This window comes from Pleuronectes platessa, chromosome 24 (genome assembly GCF_947347685.1).
Source record: "Pleuronectes platessa chromosome 24, fPlePla1.1, whole genome shotgun sequence".
NCBI classification, from domain to species: domain Eukaryota; kingdom Metazoa; phylum Chordata; class Actinopteri; order Pleuronectiformes; family Pleuronectidae; genus Pleuronectes; species Pleuronectes platessa.
Genome location: NC_070649.1, coordinates 6,645,827 through 6,670,067, shown reverse-complemented (window position 1 = coordinate 6,670,067; position 24,241 = coordinate 6,645,827). Strand labels below are relative to the sequence as shown.

At 45.9% G+C, this 24,241-nt stretch overlaps 1 protein-coding gene across 1 annotated transcript; it reads right to left on the bottom strand.

The window, feature by feature from the left end:
• Positions 1 to 317: 317 nt before the first annotated feature.
• Positions 318 to 24,001, bottom strand: si:ch211-246m6.5 (von Willebrand factor D and EGF domain-containing protein). The gene is made up of 33 exons (XM_053416820.1): positions 23,902 to 24,001; positions 20,370 to 20,554; positions 19,906 to 20,134; positions 19,600 to 19,665; positions 19,279 to 19,511; positions 17,992 to 18,081; positions 17,691 to 17,832; positions 16,838 to 17,052; positions 15,877 to 15,950; positions 15,499 to 15,775; positions 15,149 to 15,351; positions 14,159 to 15,060; positions 13,933 to 14,069; positions 13,680 to 13,841; positions 13,492 to 13,596; positions 12,074 to 12,188; positions 10,491 to 10,762; positions 9,943 to 10,162; positions 9,721 to 9,858; positions 7,244 to 7,681; positions 6,839 to 7,009; positions 5,647 to 6,035; positions 5,042 to 5,540; positions 4,783 to 4,878; positions 4,585 to 4,680; positions 4,267 to 4,362; positions 4,045 to 4,140; positions 3,838 to 3,933; positions 3,634 to 3,729; positions 3,296 to 3,391; positions 1,142 to 1,237; positions 860 to 957; positions 318 to 338 (listed from the first exon to the last, which is right to left on the bottom strand). The coding sequence occupies exons 1-33, from the start codon at positions 23,999 to 24,001 to the stop codon at positions 318 to 320; spliced, it is 6,249 nt and encodes a 2,082-aa protein (XP_053272795.1).
• Between the last annotated feature and the right edge of the window lie 240 nt (positions 24,002 to 24,241).

Sequence of the window (24,241 nt, the reverse complement as noted above, 5' to 3'; positions counted from 1 at the left end):
TGATGACAAATGCATTTTGGTCACTGGCCTGTTTTAGGACTTGATTTGTGTTATTTTGGGTGCTAGTGCAAGATGTAAAAACCTTGTTTCCCCTGCATCCAGTTTAAGAGCTAAGCCAGAGAAGTGGGACTCTGCTTGGGTTGAACAGTATTCGGGTGATAGCCTGGAGTTTGAACTTTGCAAAGTAATCCAGCGAGGACAATTTACACACTCTGAGGTTTTCTCTTTTGAGGACGCACTGTGCTGACGGCTCCGGATCACCTACTGGGTGCTAATGGGACTCCAGCCGTTCGGTCTTTGAGGCCTGAAAGTTGATCTCAACCGTGGGCAATCTGGAGCTGAAAAAACAAAACCCAGGATTTTATGAGGTTAAAACACAGAAAAGGAGGACGGAATATGAAAGACATACAAAATGTTAAAGTTAAAGAACTAAAAAATGACTCCACCTGAAGATGTTATACATAACTTCTGTTTCTTTTTCTCCTCAGGAAATTGTACATTAAACTGCTCTTCCTACCGATTTCTGGTGGTAATGGTAAGTTTGAAAAGCCCCATGACACAGAAATACACTTTATATGAATACCCATTTTAGATATTTGTCTGTTTGTTTGCACAGATGAAATGGTGGTTGCATTCTTCCCGCCCAGATTTCTCTGCTGGCCCTCATCATCTGTGACGGAATTGGTTGCATATTCACATGTTTTCATTTTTCCCTCATGTGCCGTTCTTCTGACTCTCACATGTGTGAATCTCAGACCAGCTGGGGAAAATACCGCAGTCACAATATTCCCCTTTCTAAAAAAAACGACTTTGTACGTGTAGTTTAAAACATACTGGAAGCTCAGGTTCTTCTTCTTACCCTCCTGGAGCAGAGAGAGCCAGAGGATCCGCTCCGGCAGGCGCAGACGTTTGGTCGCACACATCGACTCCCGTACAGACACTTCTGTTGACACTGAGCTGGGAAATCGCAAATAAAAAAAAAAAAAATCAGGATGAGAACACAGGGAACCTGCACATCTTTCAGTCTCTGGACGACACAAGAGCAACAAAACTTGTTCCAATCCCTCTATTTGTCGTACTGGTCCTCTTAATTTTTGGTATGACCCATTTCAGATGTTTGTGCTTGTGTTCTCATACTCACGGATCTGGCACAGCATGCCTTGCCAACCGGGGGTGCAGTGGCACGTGTTGGAACCCACACACTCTCCTCCGTTCAAACACCTCTGCAGACAGCTGGCTGGGAGGCGACACAAGAGCTATTAACCTTAGAGCTGCGCGGATGCTTGAGGACGTGAAGCCAGGACTTGCCCAATCTGGCAGATCCAGATCAGCAATTTCTTTAAATGTTTTTGTTTATTTCTCTTAGAGAAATTTATGGATTTTGTTTGGGGCCAAATGAAAATGTGAATTTAAATGTGGTTTCAGAAGGCGACTGTTAGGCCTTGGCAGAGGTAATGCGAATTGTCCTGCTACTTGTTAATGTATATATTTATATAATCCTCTATTTTCTTAATTAACATCCTCAAATTCTGTGTTATCATCAGCCCACTTGCTCGGGTTTGGGCCTGAGATGCTGTTTATTTGTGTTGGAGGAAATAAAAGGAAAAATATGTCAGTCAAACCAAATGTTGCATCAGAGTGGGTGTGGCCACTCGTGACCGTGAACAGGCAATCCTAATGAGTGACAGATGTGATCCGAGGAACAAGGAAGTGGAGACTAACAACAAACCTCCTTCAAAACAAAAGCTGCAGGTTTGAGCTTTGACAGATCATCTGTGGTCAACTCTCTTTCCCCCTCCTGATATTTAGATGTGTCTCTTTCCAGCCTCAGTAGAATATCAAGGGGTCAGACCCATAAAAGACTGCAGACATGAGAACTGATTGCTTCCATGTGTGCAGCCCCTTTGTGGAAGCATCTGTCAGCCGAGCCCGGAGGGTTCAGACACTCACCTCACCTGCCTCTGCCTCAGTTTGGTGAGTGTGACTGAGACATGATAACAAGGTTTGATGCTCAAAATCCAGAACCCTGATCAATTTCTGAAATGGAATCCATTCACAGATGTGGTGTATATTTGTTGAGTCTTCTGGAATAAATGACAGATGATTTGTGCATTCTTAAATGTCAGGATTTGTTGCTTATCACCTGTTTGACCTCCGTCAGGGAGGTAATGTTTTCCAAAAACTACCAAGCCGATATTCTTTCAACTTGGTATAAAAAGTGGGGTATGGGCCAAAAAAAACTCTTTCTGAATTGATCCGAGTAAGGGGCCGCATCCAGGAATTGATTAAAATTTGTCTTTAACATTGCGAGATAGGGACTTCTTCTGCCTTTTTGTTAATTTCTCAAGAAACAATGCAGAGAAAAAAAATCTAACATGAGTAGATTGGCGATACAGGAAATCGTTCCTCCCAACTGCAATAAGACTGTACAATTCATCTACCTCTGTCAGAGCCACCATCACAGAACTGCACTAAATGTACCTGTCTCCTCGCACTGTGTACCCTGTAAAACACTCCGCTATGTGTTAATATAAACCATATTGATACTATATATAATTTTATACAATAATATTGTCTTTTGCACACTATCTACATATTTACACTCATAGTATAATACTTATATTTATACCTCTACTATATATCATATTATATCATACTCTTTGTATATTCTTTGTATATAATATTTATACATGTGTACATGTTATTATTATTATATTTACTATTATTATATATACTGTTGCTGCCATTATTACTACATACTGCTATTATACTGGTAGAATTACTATCATATATAAATATATATATTATGTTATATTATATACTATATATACTGTACTATTTGTATATACTGTCTAACAATAACATTACCATCATATCATCAGTACTATTACCATCATCTTGCCACTGCACCTTATCTACCTATTTATCTTGTGTTCCTGTTTTTTTATTCTTTCTACCTCAATATTTTTTATTTTATTCTATTGTATTGTATTTTATTGTATTCAAATATACCTGCTGCTATGACGACTTAATTTCCCTTCGGGATGAATAAAGTAATCTATCTATCTACAGGTGAAATTTGGTGCTGATCCAGATTATGATCCGGATGTATATGATCTCAAATTCATGTTAATGCCACATGGTGATCAATTATTCACTGACAAATTGGTGAGAATGTCTGCATACGGAGGACAAGCCCGAAGTTGTCACTGTGTCGCTCAGCAGATTGGCCTGGAGTTTGATATCGTTGTTAATGTGAAGAATATTTATACGATTCTTGTATCGCTGCGCTTACGTTTATCGCATCTCTTCCCTCGCCAACCGGACGGACAATCGCAAACGTCCGGACCCACGCACCTGCCGCCGTTCATACACATGGACTCACACACACCTGCAGAGGGAGAAAGAGAGAAAGAATCAAGAGCCTAAACAGAAGAGTTGAAGATCATATCGAGCAAAGGAACAGTTTTTGGTTTCATCTAATGGAAGTAACTTAAGGGGGAAGAGTAGGATGAGAAAGGACATTGCAGTGCCACAGCGAGATAGGTATAAGATATTAAGAGAGGAAGAATCAAAGGAGGTGTGGGAAGTAGTGCAGGATAAAAAAAAAGGAGAGGGATGATGAGGTCGTACTTTTCTCGCAGCGCCTCCCGGTGTATCCCTGCAGACAGGAGCACACGCTGTTCCTCATGCACGTGCCACCATTTTTACAGGGAGGACTGCAAATGGCTGGAGGAAGAAAAGGAAAACAAAATGGGCCAAAACACAAAAAAGAACTATAATTTCGACAAAGTTAAAAGTAACAATCTGATTGGCTGACCGAAGTTGCAGACTCACCGTTCTGACACTGTGCTCCGTAGAAACCATGAGGACACTCGCAGATGCTGGGCTGAACACACAAACCTCCGTTCAGGCAAACCGGAGAGCAGAGAGCTAGAGGAGAGAGAGACAGAATTAGCACCTAGAGGTTGGTACACACACACACACACACACACAAAGAAAAGACACAGAAGAAGAAGACACACAAAGAGAAGACACACTCACCAGTTTCACAGGATGTTCCAGTCCAGCCTTGCAGACACATACACTCATCCGGAGACTTACACTGACCTCCATTGTGACAGTGGCGGCTACACACCACTATAATAAACAGAAAAATAAAAATGTCCTCATTTCTCAAGCACAAAACTTAATAAATACTTATTTAGCATCTACAACTCCCACAAGCCTTTGCAAACATCATCTTTCTTTAGGTTGTAAACTCACTGGTTTCACATCGAGGTCCAACAAACCCATAGGGACAGGAACAAGTCTGCAGACTCACACAGGTGCCTCCGTTCTCACAGGGTGACCTGCACAGAGCTGCACAGATGGACCAGTTAGTTGTATCCTTTATAACAGTTCAGTTCTAAGCCTAGTGATAATTATCGATTATATATATATATTATATTAATGCAGTTTCTACCATGCTAAAACTGTTAGGAAATAACTGCTTTCCAAAGTGTATTTATAATGTAAATAGTAGATGTAGATGTGTTTATGGATAGTTTTAGTGACATGAAATCAGAGTAACATAAAACTCACCATCCTGGCAAGTTTCTCCATGAAAACCTCTCAGACATTGACAAACACCCGGAGCAATGCAGACGCCCCCGTTGGTACACTCTGGATCACAGATTGCTAAGAAAACCCCAAATTTAATATCGTTGCATAAAGAATGATACATGCAAATGGTTGAAATAATAATAAGTACAATAGAATACAAGACTTTTCTCTGTTTACCTGTCTGACAGTCAGATCCAGTGAAGCCTGGTTTGCAGCGGCAGGTATTTGGCGCGGCACACACCATGTTCCTACCACACGTATGCCTGCAGACAGCTTAAAACACACACAGGGGGCGCCGTGGAGAGGTTATGCTTGTGTTTGTCTTTTCAGAAGATCTATTAACGTAATATTTAGAGTGTAATGACAAAATTCCAGATTGATATTGCTGCTTATACTGATCTCATTGAGACGATGGGGTGTAATTTGGACATTGTACCTCGACAGGCTCGTCCATCACCGGTGTATCCCACTGGACACCTCCCACAGCTGAAGCCACCATCCACGGCTGGGTCACACTGGACGCCAGGAAAGCACGGCATACTGGCGCATGTCGTCACGTGTTTGTGAGTCGTTTGTTCGCTACGAACTCCTGGCTGTACCGAGGTCGCTCTCTGTATGGGGAAGCCTATCTTGCCCGGCGTTGGGAAGGTCAATGCCGGGACCATCTGCGTGATCTCTGAGCCCTCAAGTCCAGACTCATCCTCGTCCCCGTCGGCAGAGAACTCGGTCTCAGACAGGGAGTAGGACAGAGCGGTCAGGGCCGCTGTCAGTGGGAGCACCGGTCTCGGACGGGTCCAGGGTTTGGCATGGGTTGACACCACGTGGTTGAGCTGAGGCTTAGTTGCCTGTTTTGATTGCGTCACTTCCCGAGTGGAGAGGTGAGGAGCGGGAGGAGTTACCCTTAAAGGTGTGACAGCAGTCAGTGCTGCTGCAGCCTGCAGAGAGAAGATTCAAAGAGATATGACAGAAGACAGGAAGGTTATAGGATGTCCTCACGCACATCTTCTTTTATGAAGGACGGTGTAGACAAGTTGGACTCACCTGGGAGACGGTCACACGAGGAACCACAACCTCTCTCGAGGCAGCGTTGCGAGTTGTCGCGTATGTCTTGACCTCTGACCTGGGGTTGGCACTTTGGCGGCTGTTGGGAGTGTTTGCCGTGACATGGAGGGCGCTCGCTGATGTTCTTGTCACACCTCTGGAAGCAGGGACTGCCTCTCTCCTCCCAGTGCCGCCCCCCCTCCCGGACAAGGGAACCTGGCGCGGCGTGTCATCTTGGTTTTGCCTCGTGGCGGTCAAGGAGGACAGGTGTTTGATGCCGTGTCTGGACGGCAGGTTGGGCAGGTGGAGCTGCGAGACTTTGCTGATGCTTCCATGCGAGGATCGGCTGGTCTTGCCGTCTGTCTGCTGCTGAGGGAGGTGATTGGATGCTGAGGAAAGACAAACAGCGTTAGAGCAGCGTTTGTCTATAGTCATAACTTAGCAAATCATAACTGTAGGAACAAAAGGACTGTGACCATGTCCCATATGCTCACATGGAAGAGACAGGGTTTAGGATTTGTACCGCAGTAAGCCACCAGGGGGCAATAAAGATACTTGGGCTTCACTTTTCACGCAATCTTTTCTGTTACGGGCACATTTTGACAAATCACTGATTTCAGTACTTGAGTAGAACTCTTCGAAATGCAGTGATTTATGCGATTTGTGTCTTGAGTCTCATCTGCACAAACACACTATTCTTCTTTGCGACTTTCCAGACAGACGAAGTGAAGGAATTTAAGTCAGAGTGACATCTTCTCCTTCTCTTCTGAGCTGTTACTTAAGTCCCCTTGTGAGACAGAAAACCCTGAGCGGTCTTCTTTTTGAAGCTTTGCGGCCGGATGCAGATTCAAAAAGTACCCGAGGTGGTTATTACAACCAGGCAGGCTCTAACCACTCATGCTGATTTATGTGCTGCTATAAAAAAAAACACATTCTTTCTAACCAAAAGAAACACACACAAAGGACAGTGAAAATGAAAATACCAAAACATGAACTATAAATAATGTGATGCAGATATTTACTGCCTGATTTGTTTTGTGTGTGTCTTCAGGGTTAGAAACAAAGGCCGGAAGAATAAGAAAAGGTTTCAATTACAAAATGATGCACATGTCACAGGATTTTGTGAACACAATGGTAAAGTCACTCGATCCTCAGCATGCTTTAAGATTGTCAAATGAGGTGATTCCCGTACCTGCCCTGGCGTTCTTCATGCAGACGCGTCCGTTGCCGTAAAGGCCGGGGGGGCAGCGGCCACAGACGAAGCCGACATGCGGCGGCCTGCGGTTGATGCACTGGACCCCGGGAAAGCAGGGCCTGCTGGCACATGTCGCCGACACGTTGACGGGCGGCAATGGAGCTGATCCTGGGGGGAAAGAAATAGCGGTCAATGCTCTACATGAGTTGAACCTTTATCATAGTTTATCAGATTGTTGTGGGTTTTATTATTCCAATTCTCCCAGTAAATTATTGTTTTCCTATTACAGGAGGATAAATGATGGGTAAATACTCCTTTGCTTGTTCCTAAAACACCTCTGACCACCACCCATAGCTACAGTTGTTTTTATTTATGAAAAATCAAGTGTGATGTTGTGCTTACCTGGAGGTGATCTACCACTTCCTGTTGGTTGGGCTGCAGTGGCTGTCTTGACTATTGTGTTGCTGATTTTGGGCTGATCCGCCTCGACTTGGTCCGGTGTAATTCCTGAGATGTTCTTTATGGTATCTGTGTTTGTCCCGGGAAGCTGGAAGTCAAGTCCTTGGTGTCTTTCCAAAGCTTCAGTCGTTGTGTGGGAGACGCTTGATGTTGTCGCTGTGATGCTCTTGTTGGCTGCCGCCTTAGCTAGGCTTGGATTCAGGCTAATTCCTGGAGTCTCTTTCCAGGTGGTCTTGGCTTGTGATCGACTAAGATCAATTCCTGGAATCGTCTTCCGGAAAGTGTCTGTCTTTTTGGGGAGTTGCAGCAGAACATCTGGCGTGTTGGAGACAGTCGTCCGAGGAGCAGATGTGGGAGTGATGGAGGCCGGCCTGGCGACTGCTGTATAAAGGGAAACACATATTTTTGTTTGTCATGTAATACATCTATCAGATGCTCTTATCTGGAATAACATCCTATTCAATTTCAAGATCTCTCACTTTGCGTGATCCAATAGCAAAGAAGTGAAGGATTACACTCTGTGCTCACGGTACAGTAAAGGGAAAAAACCCTGTTAGGTCAACATGTTGCTTTTAATGAGACGCCCAGCAAGAGTTGGAACTTATGAACGTGTTTGTGTAAAGATGGCAACGAGGCGTGATCGCCACTCACAGCCTATAAACAGGTTTTCAAGCCACAAGCCGAGCAGGACACATTTCTGACCGCAGACATGGCAGAAAAAAACAAAAAAAAATTGAATCTAGACAGGTTCAGTGTGTACGATTTAGGTTAAAGGGATCTATTGGCAGAAAATGAATATAAAATAATCCTTGGGATGTTTTCAGTCGTGTGTAATCATCTAAATTCTATGAATCTGTGTCTGGTCCTAAACTTAGAATTGATTTACTCTTCACTCGTGTGGTTCTGACAGTGACAGAAACCCTCATCCCAGCTTGTCTTACACTCAAAGACATTTAAGATTTAGGATCTTCATGGTAAAAACCCTTCCAATGGCCCCTGACATGGAAAGTCTGCTCTTTTTTTACACTGAATTGAAAAAAGAGGTGAACCAAAGTCCTTTGGCTCAAGTAGATCAGACGACTGAGGAGTAAGCAATAAAACAAAGGAAAGAGGAAATCCGAGGATCCGTCCTCACGAGTCCATAAAAATGACAAACAATATGTTGCTGACAGTGATTTGTGCTTGGTGTTCTGCTTAGGGCCAACTTTTCCATTAGGAACATCATGTCTCGCAATGCACACTGTCATTTTGATTGTTGCCCTGCTTAGATACCCGGGTTTGAAATCGTTTGATTACTCAAAAGATCTCAGACTTCGAGAAAGCTTATTTATAACAAGCTTTAAGTACTGGGTTTCTTCGGATGTTTTTTGTGACTGACCATCACATAGTTACTTTACTTTTTAGCACCATTGCAGCTCCAGCGACATCCGACAGCCGTGGACCACCTCGAGCTACAAACTTTATGTATCACAGGATAACTCTTTTTGAATTCCCATAAAGGCTTAGCTAGGAGCAAAGGGGAATAGAAAAAACAACCTCCTTCTTCAACAGCGGCAGATATTCTTCTAACGTATTAACTCCAGTTATCAGTCGCTGTGATGCAAAGTGAGCACATGGAGGGAGGCAGCCGTATCAGGTGCCATCAGCCATCTGGTTCCCATTCTGCATAACCTCTGTGGGTCTTGCTGAATGTTGCTCAGAGCAGCACTGCTTCAGCGAGCAATCATATTCCAGGAGTTTAGCTGATGCTCGTCTCCATAATGGATCCTATCTCTGATTTGCAACAACAGAAGCAGCATTTTTCGGGGGAGGGTTGCACGTAAATAATCTGAAATAAATTTGGAACTGACATTATGGCTGTTTTCAAATGAAAGAATACAGATTTTTGTTTTGTTTTATGTGAGATCAGAATGTGAGAACAAAGTAGACAAGGATCTGATAAGCTCTTGTCATGACTGCTAATGGGATCCAGGTTTATGTTCACCAAAACTGATTTTAGATTTTCTGACAATACCGAAAAAAACAAAACAAAAATATCACATCCTCGCCGGAGGTTAATAAACTCCACTGATCACTCAATACGAACTTGTATCTGGAGTTAAGTCCCTTATTTACTTTTTCAATGAAACAGTTTTATTCTTTATTCATTCTATTCTCGTGACGACACGATCAGACTTTGTTTTATGATCTTTTTCCACCAGATCTTACGACTGGACTCCAGATTTAGCGAACCTACAACTGAATGACTCGTAAATGAAAGACTCTCCACAGAAACATATGGTAAGTGAGCCGGTTTGGTTTTCTTAGTGCCTTGCTCAATGACGTACTGTATCTGCTGATGTGAAACGTGTGAGCTCCAGATTCAATGGAGCAGCTGTCTTGGCTCAACACACCTTACAAAAAATGCCCACATCACTTACCCACACATTTTGTCCCATTTCCCAGCATGCCTTTAGGGCAGGGACCGCAGCCGTAGGAGCCAAAGCTGTTGAGGCACTGGACTCGAGGGAAACAGGGATTTCTCTCACACTCATTGATATCTTCCAGACACGTGATGCCTGCCAAACAAACAGGAAACTGTAACTGGGATGCCAACATGAAGTTCGGGGGCACAGATCCATTTCAGTTTCATTAAATCTTACCTCTCAACCCTGCAGGACACTCGCATCTGTACCCCCCGGCCGTGTTGACACACTTTCCGGCCGTGCACGGAGCCGACAGACACTCGTCCCTGTCCTCGTCGCAGAGGTCCCCCTGCTTACCCTCAGGACACATGCACAGGTGTCTCCCACTGCCGGCGGGGAAGTTGACGTCGGTCACGCACGTGCCGTCATTCTGACAACCACACGGCACCACGTCAACCTGGAGGAGGGATAGAAAAGGAGACAGAGGTTTTTTTCAATGCTGCATTTTAATATTCAACAATAACTGTGTCCTCTGCTTGAGACAGGCTCCCACATATCCAGCAAAACTGAGAGTTTTAATGTCCTTTAAAGTTAAGACCACATTTCCCATAATTCCTGTTGCTTCCTGCATCAGTCCAACTGATATTTCATAAAGTTAAAATGTTTCTCACTTAATTTCCAACCATGCATTCTAATTTACAATAATTCTACCAGATATTAAACCTTCTTCCCTCCTTCCTTCCCCTTAGTTCCATCTGTTTCCCTTTCTCTTCCTCCAACTCTACCTCCACAGTGAAGGTGCTCTGGGCGTTGCACTCGTCGGACAGCGTGAAGCGGAACGAGCGCCTGGACTGATGGCCCCTCTCCCCTGGAAGCAGCGGGACCCTCCAGATAAGGAGGCCTGCTGGGGAGAGAACGGCCCCCGCCGGACCCTCCTCCAGTTGGAAGAGGAGCGCCGAGCCCTCGGGGTCAGAGGCCGCGAACTGGAAGACGAAGTTCTCCCCGGCAAAAGTCCGCAGGTCACTTTGAGGTCGGTGGAAGGCCGGCGGCTCATTGACTGCCAGACGGGAAAAAGGTGAAGAAGCTACAGCTGAAATCCATTCGTTATGCAATCCATGCAAACCTCCACTCAAAAACAGAAGCTGCCTGTATTATTACGCCTCCACCTACACATGTTTGTGTTTAGATGTCAGGATCTGCTTCCTGTCCTGAAGTAAACTCTTTAAACACAGTCCCTGCTCGGCAAAAACATCCGTCCAGGCTGTTCCTGGAAGAACCGTTGTAAACACTCCTTCTCTCCCCGGCAGGAGGGTTTTCCAGCATTTCTTTCCAGCTGCTGCTCTCAACGGCCCTTTCAGCAAGATCATGAAGCCCCCCCCCACCCCCTACCCACTTCTCAGATCATGCTTTTTGAAGATTCCTCTTCCATCCTGCAAAAATGCACCAGAATGCACCAGAGGAAGAAACTGGAAAAAAAAAGCATCATATGTCTCCTTTAAGGCTGAACCTGACGTGAACTGTTTCATTATTTTGCAGCTGATTGGTGCTTTGTTTGGGGGTAAGGAAGGACAATAGTCAGCCTGTGTCGCTGTGAAAATCCACCTAGTGATCCCCCCCCCTTGTCTCCCCTCCCCTCTCCCCTGGTGGTTAAGCGACAGGCCACGGCATGCTGGGAAACCTAAACCTCCGCCGCTTTGATCTGCTAATGGAGACAAACAGGAGCGCGGTTGGACGGCTGCCACAGTGACACCGCACCAACACAGTAAGAGAAAGGCTGCTTCTCCCCTGTTGTTGGTCGTCATTAGCCGGCGACAGGGGGAAGAGAAAACACTCGGAATCTCTTTCTCTCACATAAAATATTACATCAGCACAGAAATAGTGAGGGCAAAGATTCACTGCTTCACTACTTCCACACCTATCTTTTATTCCTAGGTGCCTTGACATCTTGAAACAGCAAAGCAAACTAAATATTACCTACTAGATTTTGTGGAGAGGTGGGACATGACCCAAGGAAGAATCCATTACATTTACGGATCAGGGGGCAGATCCCGGAAAGGAAATGTCACTTCATTCTATTTGTATGCTATGAATTATCAATATAATAATAATAATCGAATCAAATATCAATAACCTAAATTTTTAGACCTTAAAAAGTATTACATACTAGGTTTTCAATATTTCTAGGTAGGTCTTAATAATGTTAACATTCATTTAATGCTACTTCTGATGCATTTTGGCAGCATGTTATTAACACACTGCATTATAACTACAAACAAGTTAGTGGTGCTGATATCCGAATGTCAACACACTTCATGCTTCACTTGGAGGTTCTTCATGCGATGAGATGAACATGCTAACATGCCGGTACCTTGGTTCACAGACCAGGTGAATTTGGAGGTGGCCGGGTCACACAGGAGGCAAGGGCTGCTGGGATTGGAGCCTCCCTCTGCAAAACACATCCCATCGATGTTACACGTTCGCTCCTGGCCAACGGAAACAGAGCGAGACAGAGACGAGGTTTGTTTGCGTACTCATGTTCACAATGCTGCTTTGGAAGGGTTGTCATGTTAACAACATTATAAAACACATTTTTTCCGAGCTGTTTGTTTTCCCTGCGAGGGGGGGTTCTCTGCCAGGTAAGAAACAGGAAATCATCTGCTCCATCTCCCCTTAAGTGAATTCAATTTGCTCCAGGTTTTGGCAAACACATGCAAATGACTGTGTGGCTGCAGCTGTGTGTGTTCACTGTTCCTGGTTGTTGGTGAGATGACACGTTTTTCTGTCTGCTCTCCCGTAAAAAGCTGTTCCAGTAACAACAGGACCCCCCCTGTTGATTTGTTTGACGAATGTAAAGTTCTTAATCAGCTGCTGCAGGTTACGAGGATGGGAAATCACTCTGTCTCTGGTTTAGTCATTGGAGTCGTGCACGCCTCACAGAGCGTATAAAACACTTCACCACGCTTTTCCACTAAACACCCACTGGCTCTGTTTATATTCAAATAAACAAACACTGGAGAGTCTAAGTTTTCACGTGAATTATGGCTGAACTAACAAGAAGAAAGCAAAGATGTCAGGGAGGTGAAAAGTCGCTTGTAGTGTCTTTTCTTGTTTCTCTTAATCATGAAGAGGATTTTCTTCCTCGAGTATCAATATCATCATTGGACTAAATGTACAAGAAAAAGTCTCTTTGCCCGCTCAGAAAAACACCCCTATGGAAACTCATATACAAACATATTTGTATTATTTAAGGGTAACTATGTGTTAGTGTTTTTCTTTCCTCCAGTGTGTCATATCGTTTTTTGTGAACGTGAAAGTTCTGTAATGTGTTGGAGCTTGGGGTTCTTATTAAAGAAATCTCGGAGGTACATGAAATGTGTTTAAATACTAAAATAAGCTTAATGTAACAGTTTCAGCTTTTGTGTGCTTCCAACACCTTCAATTGATGCAAGCAGCTGCCACATTCTTATAGAACATTAGAATCCATTGTGAGTGTGCTGTATTTTTAATATGCCAGGGTTTATATAAGTGTTGCTGTAAGGCAGCACCTCTGACACACCAATTAAACCTGTTGCACATTTCTTTCAATCTGGAAACCTAAGTAAAAAAACGGGGTAAAGCTGCAGTCAGTGCAGACGGGTTGCCCCACTCACAGAATTGCAGTTACAGGTTAATCGTAAACCTAATTGCTAAACCTTTAAAGTTCCATATAGTTAACTGTTATTCACTGTGGAGGAGATAAACAACTTCAGTGTAGAAAAAACATTTCACTTTTCATATGCAAGTTACCTTTAACTTACAGAGTCCTGAGCGCGATGCCGCGCAGACCTGGCAGACGCCATCGTAGATGGTCAGCACCTTGGCCTGGCTGTACTGGGAGCCGTCGTTGGTCACCTGACAGAAATGAGATATATTTGTGACCAGCTTCCGACAAAAGAGCTACCGCCCGAGAAAATACATTTCTACCGCAGCATTACCTTTATCTCCCAGCGTGCGTATGGCTTGTCATCCATCATGAAATCTTCTGTGTTGACGGCGGTGTTGCTCAAAGACGGGACGACACAGTCCAAAGCTTTGGAGCTGAGGAAGGTGGCTTTGGTTCTCTGTTTTTCTCCTGCGACCCAAACTCCATTCATGTACTGCGGAGGCAGAAATTCAGAAGGAATTCAATTAAATAATATATATAATTTTATCTATAAGGTTCACAGCCATGTATTGGACTTTCCTCACCTTCAGTCTAGTGGCGTGACAGCTGAGGTCAGGAGAGTCGATGAAGCCGAGGCCAAAGACTCGGACGTTGCGACAGTCAAACGCTCGGATGTCACATAATCCACTGTTCTCCAGATCAGTTAACTCTACTGGCTGGCCTGAGCAAATAACAAGTCATTAAAATGGGAGAATATTTGTTATTTTAGGTGATGACCTCAGACCTAAAGATCTATTTAAAAGAACTCACTGATGGCCAGACTGCAGTCATAGAAGCTGTGGCTGGGATAGCACTGGCAGCCCCATTCCGTACACTCTCCATTCCCATTGCAAAAGTTGGGGCAGCGCAGTGCCGTGACCACTTCCCCAGACACTCCCGGTGGACCTGCCTCCGCCAAAGCTCTCTGGGTCCGGTTCTCCAGCAGCCTCCTCTCGCACTCGTTCTCCAGGTGCGGCAGCAGGGCCTCCTCCCAGCCCAAATCGTCTTTGAGCTGCAGGTCCAGGATGCAGAGATCCACCGCCTCGTCCAGTCGGCGTCCCAGCAGCCCCCGACATACCGTGCCGACAGTGGAGTTGGACAAAGCCATCTGACACACCTCCAGAGCCTTGGCCGAGGTGAGGCCACTCGGGGTGGGCCACTGGGGTTGGACCTGCGGTCGGGCCTCTGCCAGGTGATCCTCAGGGAAAAAATAAGCCAAGTTCTCCAGATCAGCCGGACTGAGGCTTTGAGCCGCAAACACAGGCTGGAATTCAAATGATGCCTGTCTCCTCTCCCTGTCAACGGAAAGCAGATGATCCTCCCTGAACTCGCTGTCCAGTTCAGCATCACTGTCTCCGTTTTCACCGGGAAACTGAAGGTGCCTCCTCTCCAGAGGATGACTATTAAAGTCAGTCATATCCAGGATGCTCTCCTCTCTCCCTGGACTCTTGATGTATTCCACCGTCGTGTCCATGGAGGGGAAGACTGATGTGTAATCCACATTATCGTGAGCTATGCAGTCGGCATGAGCAGAGGGACCGTACAGGTTCCTCATCCCTCTGCCGGCATGATGAGAAGCGCTGTACTCGTTCCGGCACTGACAGAAAGGCCTCCTGACCTCCGGTGTCATCCCTGGAGGTGTCTTGTCAAATAAACTCTCACCTGGGGCTATCCTACCGCACACAGAAGAAACAAAAAGCTTTGAAGAGGCTAATTTCTGACAAATTAGTTCAAAGTAGTAAACCGGGTAGTTTTACCGACCTCCAGTCCTGTATGAAGCGATGCAGCTCATCAGGTCCATAGAAGACACCGTCAGAGCTGTGGAAATCATTGTTGACATTGTGGTCGAAGGTGCCACAGAGGCCTTTCGTGTTGCCGTAGTCGACGCTGGGCGCCCGGACGGACAGGCTCATCCCCCAATCGCCAACATCGGCCCTAACAAAGGCCCCGGAGGGAAAGATCAACTACAAGAGGAGAGTCACATCCGGCAGCTAATTAACAGAATCTCCTCATGCAGCAACATGAATTCAATGTGACGTGGTTCAGACACAGAAGCAAACTGCGCGTTATGACGAAAATCTGCACCAGTGTCCAAATGTTCGGGTACCTACGGTGACCTTCTTCCCCTGGTGGGACTCCAGCACCCTGACCCGAGTGCCCTCCTCATCGCCGAGGCTCTTCAGGGATAGCTGCGGTCTGGTCTCCTGCGGCTGCCCGTTGCACATGTCAAAGATGGCCACCTCGTTCCCCTCCCGCACCGCGATGCCACAGTTGCACGCAACGGCGTAGTGTCGGCTGCCGCAGTCCCACTGACGGGAATGGACCTCGAACGTCCTGGCGAGGCTCCGGTAGAGGACAAAGGTGCCGGTCTGGTGGTTTTCATAACGCCTGCACACAGAATGACATGCGAGTACGTCATGGTTTAAATTGGGGAGCAGACCTACTATTTATTTAATTAAACTTGACGACTGATAACAGAGTAAATTTACCTGCCGTCCAGGGTAATGACATGTGGGTCAGTCAGAGAGTAGCAGATGGAAGTGGGAACGTCCTGGACCGTGACCTGGGAGCAGAGGTCAGGAGAACAAAGATTAACGGGGGGGAGCACCCTGCGACCCTCTAACCTTGAGCTTTTGATGTTTCACCGTGCACACAGACTCCCATCTGTTCTGAGGACCCCTCTGAGACACAGTGTCTGCAGGGCTGACATGTCTTACATAACGTAATGGCTTGTGTGGACATAACTAACGACCACTTAGAGCAGCGCTCCTCAAACTTCATGTCAGTCACACTCCCCCCCTCAAACTTAATAAAGCACGGTATAACTTGGTGTATATGTACACAGTATGACAGAGAGACCTGTAATTAGATCAGCCTTTCTTATACTCTTTAATTAAAGTTACACTTCAATAATTATATCAGTCCGCTGCTTCGTCATTCAGTTTTGGACCCTAGTGCCCTCTTAAGAGGATTCCTCAACAGAGATCGCAAAACAGCCAGGGGCCGTTGAAGACCCCTTGGCCGTCTTCAACACAAAACCCTAGAATCCATGCAGGAAAATTACTTTTCTAACAACATAAAGTAGTTTTATCTCCTCAAAGAGCCTGTAAAATCTACAGTGGCTTCCTAAGCTTCCCCTTTAGCATCTTCTGTTACAATTTTGGAAAAAACGACATAAAGCCCTAAAAAGCTCCTTAAGTCCCAAGCAACTTTGATGCCACGAATTCCAATTTCCGAGACTTCCAGGAGCACAGGAAGCCTCTCTGGAGTTTGATGGGACCACTCGTCTTTCCTCGTCTTAAACCCTTGTAAAGTTCCCTTATAAACCCTCAAGAGGAGTATGAACTTTTTCATGAACCTGTCAGAAAACAAGGATCCTCGATGTCTCGACTCCTCTTAAGGAGTTTTTTGTCTTTCAATCCCTGGAACCTCTGCGTGGACTCAACTCACTTTTAACGACACTGGGATGTAGTTCCTCCAGAGTCGTGGTGCGCTGGGTCCCGGCAGAGCACCTATCAGACTGGGACGGTTCCCATCTCGTGCGAAATCGGTGACAGCGGTGACGAAAAACGACCGACCGCAGCTGCCATTGCTGCAGGCGGTAGTTTGGACCTCCACCTGGCAGGCGGACAGCGCCACATCGGAGGCCTCGTGTCCGAGACTGTCTGTGGGTGTTAACACAGCGGTAGGTTAGTGTTAACGGACGGCACACAGCTGCCTGCAGAACTATAATAAAAAGCCCCCCGGGCCGTCTTTGATGTGATGATGTACAGGACAAGTTGGAGCACAACAGACGGAAAAGCCAGAGCAGGAGGGAGGACGTTTAGTGTCAACAGCAGCACTGTTGAGGACGGAGACATGACCCTCTAATCATCTTTAATAAGCTAACAGGCTCCTTTTCAGGGCATCTTTGTTTTGACTAAATACATTAATAAAAATGTATATTTGGGCTCAGTTGCCTCTGGTTCTGTAAATGTTAAAAATACTTAAAAACCAAACAGGCCGTCGATTAGAAGCCAAAGTTTAATGGGGGTTTGAGTTACTGACATATTTAAGTTCCTAACTTCTCTATACTTAAGTTGTTTAATGTATCTTAAAGCGTCCTGTGAAATTATTATACATGAATTAATGAGAATTCAATTAATTTAACCTCTCATTTTTGTTTTAGTCAGAATTTGATATAACTATCAATATTAAGGTTTAAAGATTGATCCATTTCATTGCCACACAAGTATTCTCTCTCTCTACCACTTGCTAAGATGGTTAACACAGCCGGTATCCTCTGTTTTCTTGTAGGTCTGACCTGGGTCGTGGACGCTCAGAGCCAGAGGGACTCCACATTGGTGGCCCTGGTTGGTGTTGTAGCAGGGGATGGGCACCGTGCTGTGGACGGTCACCTCGTGCTCCTTCCCGTTCTCTGCTATGTGGAGCGACTCGGGAGAAAACTGAAGGGCGAGAAGAAGAGAAAACAAGCGTTCGGTGAGTTTGGCTGCGCGTGTTCCAGCTCACTGAGGTTTCCTCTCACGTTCTGCCAGTGGATAATGGGAACGCCTCCTTTCATCCGGGCGTAGACTGGAGTTTAAACATAACACGAGAATGTTTACCTTCAGTCCGGCATAGAAACTCTCGCTTTCTTTCGGAGTAGATCTGCTGCGGCTGGAGTTGGCTCTGAAAGTCGACACGCTGCAGGAGAACTGCAAGGAGAGATAAAAGCAGAAAGGTTTGTCGGGACTTAGGGGGCCATATTTCAAATGGAACAATGTTCTTTCTCTGAGCTCCTTAATGTCTTCTCCTTATTAAGCTCTCTAGAACATTTCCAAGTGAACAATTACTTCAAATTCCCAGCATGTGTGATTGTTATGCATGAAAAAAGACGAACAATGTACGTCTGACACTGTATTTGTGATATATCCCAAAATTTCCCCGTGCAGCCCACAGTGCAGCGCCCCTCTGATCCCCCGGCTCGAAGAGCACTAACGTTTAACTCACTCACAGGGTAGAGAGGAAAAGTGGAGATGACCTTTGACCCTACTCAGCTGCAGTATCAACATGTGTTAAAGATGGGCCCCGTGAGCGAGCCCAGCCCTCCGCAACACGTTGCAGACACAACTAATACAAGCCTGGTGTCCAAATATGGCCGCGCAGTGGTGCACAGCTGCTCTGGGGCGAGCCGTGAGAGTGACATCACCTCATTTTCTAACAGCATCCCATTGAAAATCTGATTTGTGTGGTTTCTTCAGTTGTCTTCCTCATTTCCTGCAGAAGGGATTTTTACTTTCCTAACTTATATAAACTCTGCTGCAGCTCCACTCCGACACCATCGTCAGCTTCATCACCACAAACTCTCTTGACATCTTCATCGGTGTCTTCTGTGTATGTGTCACCGGATATATTTGTTTTCTGTCTTATGCGTCTGTCTCATGTTAGAAGCGTCATCAACAACAAACCGGTGTCAAATATCACGTGCTTACAAACTCTGACTGAATGCTTTGTATCACCTCGTGTCTTCTTTTAAAAGACAGCTGAAGCCCACCTGACTGCTGTCATGCACGTACTCTGCATGACTTATCTCCAGCTGGATGCAGTTGTAAGCCGAGTGCAGAAGTGTCCTTGAGCAGGAGCAGAAGGTCCTACTGTGCGAGAGCTGTGCGTCGATAAAACGGTGCAAAGCGTCACAAGAAATGGCTTCATTGTGAATCTGTGCTTCCCTCCATGTAAAAAACCTTCACTTGAATTTAACGTGACGAGTTGAATGGGGAGGTTTCAATGAGAAGCATGTGGAGGTTGGGTTTTCCAACCTGCAACTGATTTAACTTCTCCATCTTCCATACTGGCAAAAGGATGACAGCGTGATCTACGGGCTACTGTGAAGCTCTCAGCAGCAAAATTACCGTTTCCCCGAGCCTGAAGTGAACCCCATCCATCTCCACCAGAGAGTAGGCCTTCAGAGTGGTCTCCTGCCGGATCTCAGCCTTCATGTTGTGGCCGACGTGTCTGGCCCAAACCACCTGGAAGACCAGCGGTTGGCTCCACGGCGGCGGGATGAAGGAGCACCTCAAGTGGACGCTGTGGCCGACCAGCTCCGGGGCGATCACCGGCCGATATTGGAGGGATGGGACAGCAGCTGGAAACAGAGTTTGTTTCTCTTCGTTCATACAAAGATAGACAACGTTGTACTTTGAGTGAAAAGAGTGGACCTTTTGAAACCTTACCTTTGCATTGGCCGTTGACTTCCACCTCGCCTGTCGGGCAGAGTCTCGGCCCCAAATTGGGAGAAACTGAAACAAGAAAGTCACAAAACAATCGCAACAAGTTTCCTTTACTCGTTTTTTCTGGAGCATTTGACCGAATCGCTCATCAGTCGTATGTCAAACTTCTTTTTATCTAAGATCAAGAATGAGGGGTTGTAACTTGTTGGAAACCACGGAAGAGAAGTTCTGTGGAAGAAACGACTGAGAAAACCCATCAGCTTCACTTGAAAAGAGATATTACAATACCCAACAACAAATTGTGTGTACCTTTAGCGCAGTATCCCATGCACCCCTGCGTGGGCTGGAGGTAGTAGACCAGGAACTCGCCGCAGTTCCGCACCGTGATGGGAATGCGGAAGAGGCAGCAGTCTTTGGTGCTGCCGTGGAAGAACTGCCAGGTGGCGCAGGCGGAGAGCTGGCGGACCTCGCCGGGCCGCGGCAGGGAGGTGTCCTTCAGTGACAGCCACACCGGGGCCTGTGTACCGCAGCGGTTCATCTGCAGTGGGGTGGATAGAAATAGTCATTATCTGCTGTGATGGGTTATTATACACTCCAGCTGTGCTGAAGGTGCTTATTATAACAATCTGTTGTTTGCAGAGGACCTCTGAGGCTTGTTTTGGCAGAGATGAGAGTTTTTTTTTACTCAATTTAAGTCAAGACAAAGTGAAACAAACAAGTGAGACAAATCGCTTTATTTTGGCAGAGCTCATCTGCTATTTCTGGAGTCCTACCTCGACGCAGGTGGTCGGCATCTCCGCCGGCTTGTTGTTGATCTTGAATCTGTACCAGCCCTGCGACAGGGAGTGGTCACAGATCAGGTCCTGGATGGCAGTGTTCTGGATCTCTGTGGAGTCAAAGTCAATGCTCCGGTAGGCGTCACGCAAAATCCGGTGGCCTCCTGGGTAACACTCTTGAGCTGAATACGAGGACGACAAGGACGACATCAATAAACTGAATTCCAAACTGAACTGTGGTGCATTTGAAAGCGATAGAGCATTAAACCAAAAGAAGAGGAAGACAAAAACAGCATTTTCCATTTGTCCAAATGTGGAAAAAGACTTGACTTTTCTACAATTTTACGAGGAGAAGAAGAAGAGGCTCTTATTCTGTGTTTTTAGTTTGACCCTGTTAATCTGAATAATCAGTTTCCTTTGCGTTTACTGATCTGAAACACAAGAAGACAGTTTAACAACGAGGAAAGGAAACCATCTCAGGCTGTGATCGTATCATGTCTTTATCTCTGATCGAGTGGAGCTGTTCTTGGCTGTGTTTAGACGAGTCTTAGTGGAAAGAGAAGTTTTCTCTCTCTGGACGCTGCAGGTAAAAGACTTGAGTATGAATTTTTGTTCTTGGCCGTCGGAATCGACATTTTAGGAACTACCATAACCTCTGTCATCCAGGAAAAGTCCATCTGTGGTTGAAAGCTCTGAATTAAAGCTCATGAATTGACAGTTTTTTCACCAAACTTTAAATAAGTTAACACTATAGTTGGATACAGATTAAGATAAAAAAACAAGTCAAGCATCTTCAGGAGGGTGTTTATACGTCTGTGACCCTCCAGTCGTGAATCGCTGACAAGCTTCCAAATTAAAGCGGAAAAGAAGAAATAGCATCAAAAGGTGACTCTAAAGTGTCAGGCATCGTTCAAGAGGTGACTTGCACGGATCTAAATTGCTAAGAACAACAGACATTCCTGAGAGCCACTCGCCTCTCAGCGCGCCCGAAGGCACGTTAACACCAATGGCGCTTGAGAGGCCTCTAAAACACCGCCTGCAGCTGGTGGCTGAAACCACCGGGGGAGTTACTTGAACAGAACGTGCCGTTTTCCTCACAGCTCTGCATCTGTGAGGCGAAATGGCTGGACGTTGTCAACAGAGAACTTTCTTAACTACCCCATGACAAAAAGAGCAAATTGTCATGTCACTTCCTGAGGACAAACCTTGTTCCCTTTCCTCTGTTTGAGTTTGGCTGCTGTGGCAAGGAAAAACAAACATTCAGGGTATTTAGGACGTCAAAGCCTTGAATGCATGGGGCAAAGTAACTGCCGGTGATCCCGAGCCTAGACACGGTCTTACAGGCCGGTCTCCATGTTGACAGCCCCTTGAAAGCAAATGCTTTTGTTGACACGGTCGCCTGTCTGCGGGTTCACCTCGTCTGGCGGCTCCCCTGACGAGATCCGAGGTCACAGGTTGTCCAAACAACCGGGCTTTCTCGGAGGAGGAGGACAATCGGCGTGACTTTGGCTACCGGCTAAACTGTTCCAATTGGCGGCTTAATGAGTTTACAGAGCCGCAGGGGAAGGGAAGGGAAGGGGGGGGGGGGTGGGAGGAGGTGAGCTAATGAAGCGGCTCCTGGGTGGAGGAGATCCCACTGGGAGGGAGGCCCCTCAGCGGTCCAGATGTGCAGGGACTCCACAGGGAATTCTCCAGTTTCTCAGGAAAGAAGATTAATTTGGGAGCGTGTGGTGTTAACATAACGGAGGTTACAGGTCTTTTTTCCCAGAGGGCCTGTCACTCACCGAACGCCAAACAGAAACGACAGCGTCCGACCGGCACACAGAGGGTTAAGGATCACAAAGCGTTTACATGATTTAAGAGTCATTATGATTCACACTAAACAGGCGTAATTATCTGCTTTTAAGAGCATTGTTTGAATGATGTGTCTTAATACTTTGAAGCTGTTGCCAAGATTTGTAGAAAATGTCTGGAGAAGTGGGTCGAGACATTGTCTGGAATTTTTCTTTCAAGGGTCAACGACAAGAAGATGTCCGGAACATTCAGGTGAGGGCGGGAGCCAGAGTAGAGAATGCAGGCGACAGGAGGGGACATAGAAATTCTGTGGCGTAAATCATATGTTTTCACGTGATAATCCAAATATCCTGTGAATTGTTTTTAACCACTTTTACACTTGAGATATCTGGCTTCATAGTAGACGGTGGTACTCTTTATTTACTGCCCCGCTGAAAGCTCAGCAGCGTCAAAGGTATTTTAATACCGGAGGAAGAATGTAGAAGACAGGTTTAGTTTATTTGTTTATTTAACAGGGGCCGTGCACGATACAACTGTCGAGCCCAAGTTAGCACTCATGTTCATCTGCAGGAATTTATATACCACCCAGTAAAACAAAGTAAACTGGCAAAGGTGGATAAATGAAACTGTTGTTGGTGCCTTTTAGCTTTTTTTTAATCATCATATCTCTCCCAGTGTTTCCCCCTCCTGTGTCAGACTCTGCTGTGGCAGAGAAATCCCTGGTATTCTTGTTGAAAAGCTGCAGGGAGAACTCAGCTTTACGAGGGCCGGCCTTAAAGTTTACGATTGTCTGCTTTGATCAGTTGCTGTTGGGCCCTGGAGACAAAGATGTGTGTGGGATAGTCGCCAGCATGTTGGATCGACCAGGCCAGCTACAGCCTGTTACTGCAGCTGAATAATGACAGGATTCATGCTGAGATAAAAACCGAGGGATGAAACTTTTCGGCTGTGAAACTCGAGTAAAGCTTTTCGTGCTTTAATCATAAAAGTGTTGCACAACTTTTACAGTCCTCTATTTTTAAATGTATGGCCGCGTGTGCGCGGCAGTGGCAGGAAGATGAGGGCAAGATGGGACATGAGTTAACAGGACAATAGTTTCCTGGATCAAGATCAAGCCAACTGTTTTCTATTGAAATGAAGTTGCATAGTGGAGAATGAAACACATCCAGGACTTTTTCTCCTGCTTGTTGTTGAAGTGATAATTGACAAATAAACTCTTGATTATCAATTAAAGAAATGTAACACAAATTTGAATGTCTTCACTTGACAATTACCCTTAATTTTGTTCCATTTAAATGAACTACCCGTGTGATCTTCGCCTCTTGTTGCTTCCTGTGTGTGTAACTGTCTTTGTCCTTGTCTGTCTTGTCCTCTTGTGTCTGGTGAAGGTCCGTGTAACCTCTGGAGCCGCTGAGTGATGGGAATGCAGCGGCTCAGGCCAACTCTGCACAGTCTGCTGCTTCTATCAGGCAAGATGTTCTCAAATCTGCATTATATGTCGAGAATAGGCTTTAGAGACTTTGTACGGGCAGCTCTGGCTTGCATTAGACATCTGCTATTGCTTTAACACCCCGGATATTGGAGATGAAAAGGTATTCTTTTTATCCTTCAAAGCAGCTGGGGACCATTTGGACATTTTTGCAAAACTCTGCGGACACAGGGGGATGTTGGGTTTGTCTTTTTGCGCGCAAACCTGTCGTAAATTAAGCCACTATAAAGTTTAACGTCCACCTACCGTGTTGGGCGAACGCTTGTAATTGCACGAGCCACAGCAGCGCGATGCGTAAATATCCAGGGAACGAGAGGCGCACGGAACCATGTGCGCAACAGTCCATGGCGAAGTGATGCAGCTGGCTCGCCTCAGTCGTCTGGTCCCATTGAGAGTTGACGGAGGAAAGAAAAAAGTGAGGAAAGTCGCGCAAACCTCTATTTATCCCCTCGCTCGCGTTTGGCAATTGGAGAAAAGAGTTAGAATTTGCGCACTGCTGGCTGCGGAGCGCGGATTCTCCTTTGCGCAGCGCACAAGAGGACAGAGACAGGAGGTGGGAGAGAGGGGAGGGGAGGTCAGGGGGAGG